The following is a 3,626-nucleotide window of genomic DNA, read 5'->3' as shown; positions in this document are numbered from 1 at the left end:
AAAAATATAGCTTGCTGGAACCGTTTTTCCAGGATCTCCTACTGCACCTTTAACTGATGCCGTGTGTTTCTCTGAAATGTGATGAAAGCGAGGGACTGACCTGGACTCGGCCATCATGGCAGAGGCTTGGTAAAGCAGCTGGGTCTGATGGTCTGTATTGAAAGCACGAGCATACGCCACGTTGTCCAAGACGTCGCTGCCTACCAGCCCATACCTGACCAAAACAGAACGAGAGGATCAGAACAACATCCGCCTTTATGATTAAGGATGAGGAACAACGGCTGCAGACTCACCTCTCAGCTACAGCAAGCAGCCGCTCAGGTCTGAAGGTTCCCTCTGTGTCGATGTACATGGCTTTACCTTCTCCCCCTCCCTGGTCGATAGGCAGCTACAGACAGAAAAAACACTGCTTCTATAGGCACAGCCTTTAAAGGAGCTTTCTATGCTCCACTGGGTTTTATTTGTGTATTTTTACACCAGAAAGGATTAGACAGAGGGGAGAGATAACCTCTGCACGGCTTTTCACACCGTGATGGAGGACCCTACCTGACAGGTGACGGCGAGCGTGTGGCACAGCTGCGTCTTCCCCGTCCGAAACTCCCCAAACATTTCTGTGATGGAGCCCGTCTCGATCCCGCCTGTGCAGGAACAAAGATGGCCGTGATCAAACACCTTCCTGTCTCCTCGCTGTGAGGGTCAGAAGATGGGGCGTACCCTGCAGTAACTTGTCCAGCTCCTTGGAGCCGGTGGAGATCTGGATAATTTCTGCTCTTCTCTGGTGAAACTCTGTGGCGGTGGTGAAGCCCATCGGCACCAGTTTGGCAGCTTCTGCCTGTCAGGGAAGGAATGAAGAGCATGGAAATACTGACCACTAGTGATGGCTCCATTAACCCCGATGCGTGGGTGCATGGGTGGAGCCCATAGAGCAAACATTGCATCGGTGTCACGACATCATGAGACCGATCCAGGAGCTGTTTCCAAGTGACCGACTCACTAAACTGGGTTTAAAAACACATCTGTCGCCATGATGCATCTGCTAGAAAAATGGCTCATCTTTTGCCGTTTATCGTTAAAATGATCCAGAATTTTGGAGCCTTAAAGAAACAGGAACGTTTCAGCCGCTGCGTTCTTATTTTTATTTCCTCGTTGTGTCATCCTTTTCTTCTCAGTTATCATTCAACTATCTGAATTAAAGTTCATTTCAAATTGACTCTTAATTTATTCACTGTTTTCACTGGACTTATTGTTTTAAAATTATGATTTAAAATCAACAAGCATCCTGATTCACGTTTTCCCCTAAATGTTCTGGTTACGATATACGTTTACATTATTTATAGGCTGTCGAGGGAACATGTGCCAGATGGGACCTCCCAAACAGGAGGGTCACATGGAGGCTGGAACCTTTCTGTATTAGCTTCCATCTGAGATCCGTGTATGACCCGTTCCCCCCACCAGCGAACTTAGCCAGGTGGGGCTTTAATGGAGGACCCGCTCTGCAAGAGGGGGACGCTGGCCCACATTTTAGCAGGGTGCCAAATCGCTCTGCCTCAGGGGAGATATAGGTGGCGGCATGACCAAGTGCTCCGAGTGATGGCCGACATTTTGGAGCAGACCAGCAGAAGACCACAGCCCAAGAAGCCACCAGTACCATCAATGCAATTCATCAGGGCAGGAGAAAAACCATCATCTAATAAAAGAGCCAGGACCATCATCCTCCAGGGGGCACAAGGGTGGGAGATGACAGTCCACCTGGGGAAGAAGCTCACTTTCCCACCCATCGTCCAGACAACCCTGAGGCCTGATATTGTCATCTGGTCAGAGCAAGGTAAGAAAACCATCCTGGTGGAACTGGCTGCGCCTTGGGAGGAAGGCTGTGAGGAGGCCCATGAGAGGAAGAACCTAAAATACCAGGAACGCATCATGGACTGCAAAGACAAAGGCTGGCAAGCATGGCTGTTTCCAGTGGAGGTCGGGTGCAGAGGATTCCCAGCACAGTCAATGTGGTCTGAGCTCACTGGGAAGCAGAGGAAGGCAGCTGAGCGCAGGATTGGGGAGGCAGCAGAGAGCCTCATGCTGGTTGTGGTTTAAGAGGGAGGAGGTTGACCGGAGACCTGGAGATGATGGGCAGTGACCTGGCCACCGCTGCTGACCCGCCAGCTGGAGGCTGTAGCGAATAAGGGTCGAAACACCCTGTGAACGTTGGCACCGTCTGATGACATCAGCTCCAGGCCAAAAGCCACCCACAGTCACATTAGGGAGTGGCTGGAAGTATAGCATCATGTGATTATTCAATGAGTTTACATTATTTATTGGCTGATATGAAATATAACCTCCAATAAATGATATCACTGTTTTAGGTCATCAAATTAACTCAGTTTATTCCAATCAGCTGCCTGTAGAGTCTTTAAATGTCCAGCAGGTGTCAGTATTCTCTGAGACAGAATCAATGCAGCATCAGGTTTGGCTTCAAGATGCCTCATTAACATCACTGCTGACCAACATTTTCATTCTTCTAAAGTTTCTTCATATGTGTTAATTAAAGGGCTGAACGGTTTTGCCAGAAATCTTATTTTGCGATTTTATTTCTATTTTCCCTGCACTAATCCCAAGCTTATACATGTTTCAACCCAAGCTTTCAGGTTTTCAGAGCTTGCTCAACCAGAGTCCATTATTACAGGACTTCAATGTTATCATTGTGTTAAAAAGTATTGATTTCTAATCTATACCTTTCTGTAAGGCAACAAACCCACATTACGTGTTTTACCTCCACCTGAAGGGCAGGAGGCAGGAAAGTAGAGGCTTACTCTTGTTTGAATATAGTGTGATTAAAAAATCAGTGCCGCTGTGATTTAAAAATTGCGATTATATAGCAAATGCAAATCAATTGCCCAGCCTTAGCTAAATATATTTTAAGAAACTCTAATACCCAGAAGCTGCTATCTGATAAAGGCCCTTCAGACCTTCCCAGTGACATCAGGCTCCCAGTCCCTTCAGCTGGAATCACTGCCAACATGACAGGCTGGCCTGGCTGCTGTTGCTTTAGTAAACCCAGAAACTTGATCTTCATTTGGTGGAGAAATAAACCTCTTCCAGTTCTATTCAGTGTACGGTTTTATTTCCTGGATCAGAGTGAGAGTGAAGGGATTGGCTTCTCTTACCAACACTTTGTCTGCCTTGGCCTCACTGATGCCTTTAATGTTGAGCAGCTCCTTCTTAGGGGCGTAGGCCACGGCCTCGATGGTGTGGAACCCTGCATCCTCCAGCTTCTTGATGTCACTGGTACTTATCCCGCACTGCTGCTTAGGAGAGAAAACAGTAGGTAGGGTCACCTCTGCAGACCCACCACTAACAGGAGCCCTGCTTTAACAGGCCCTTCATTTATAGCCTGTTTATCACTGACACCTGCTTTCAATAAGGCACATTGTTGAGTGTTCGATGACGTCATAAAACATGATTATTACCTGCATTCAATACATAACTAATGAAGGGATGGATTTTCCATTAGGCAATACTGGGCAGTTGCCTAGGGCCCCATAAAACTCTGTTTACATGTATGGTTAATACAACTATTCCTTACTGGGCGCATTAATTATGTTTTTAATAAAAATTCTTTCTCTAAAATGCCA

At 46.9% G+C, this 3,626-nt stretch overlaps 1 protein-coding gene across 1 annotated transcript in view; it reads right to left on the bottom strand.

Moving 5' to 3' along the window:
* Nucleotides 1-3,626, bottom strand: part of rad51 (RAD51 recombinase) — an 8,151-nt gene that overhangs the window by 2,988 nt on the left and 1,537 nt on the right. Inside the window, exons 3-7 of the mRNA XM_015390632.1 lie at nucleotides 3,159-3,296; nucleotides 715-832; nucleotides 547-638; nucleotides 294-388; nucleotides 101-214 (exon numbers count right to left, since the gene is read on the bottom strand). Of these exons, the coding sequence (XP_015246118.1) occupies nucleotides 101-214; nucleotides 294-388; nucleotides 547-638; nucleotides 715-832; nucleotides 3,159-3,296 (557 nt within the window). The remainder of the gene's footprint in view (nucleotides 1-100; nucleotides 215-293; nucleotides 389-546; nucleotides 639-714; nucleotides 833-3,158; nucleotides 3,297-3,626) is intronic.

Source organism: Cyprinodon variegatus, unplaced genomic scaffold, assembly GCF_000732505.1.
Source record: "Cyprinodon variegatus isolate N-32 unplaced genomic scaffold, C_variegatus-1.0 Scaffold506, whole genome shotgun sequence".
In the NCBI taxonomy this organism is placed as follows: Eukaryota; Metazoa; Chordata; class Actinopteri; order Cyprinodontiformes; family Cyprinodontidae; genus Cyprinodon; species Cyprinodon variegatus.
Note: the sequence above shows the minus strand (reverse complement) of the source record. Positions and strands in the feature narration are given on the sequence as shown.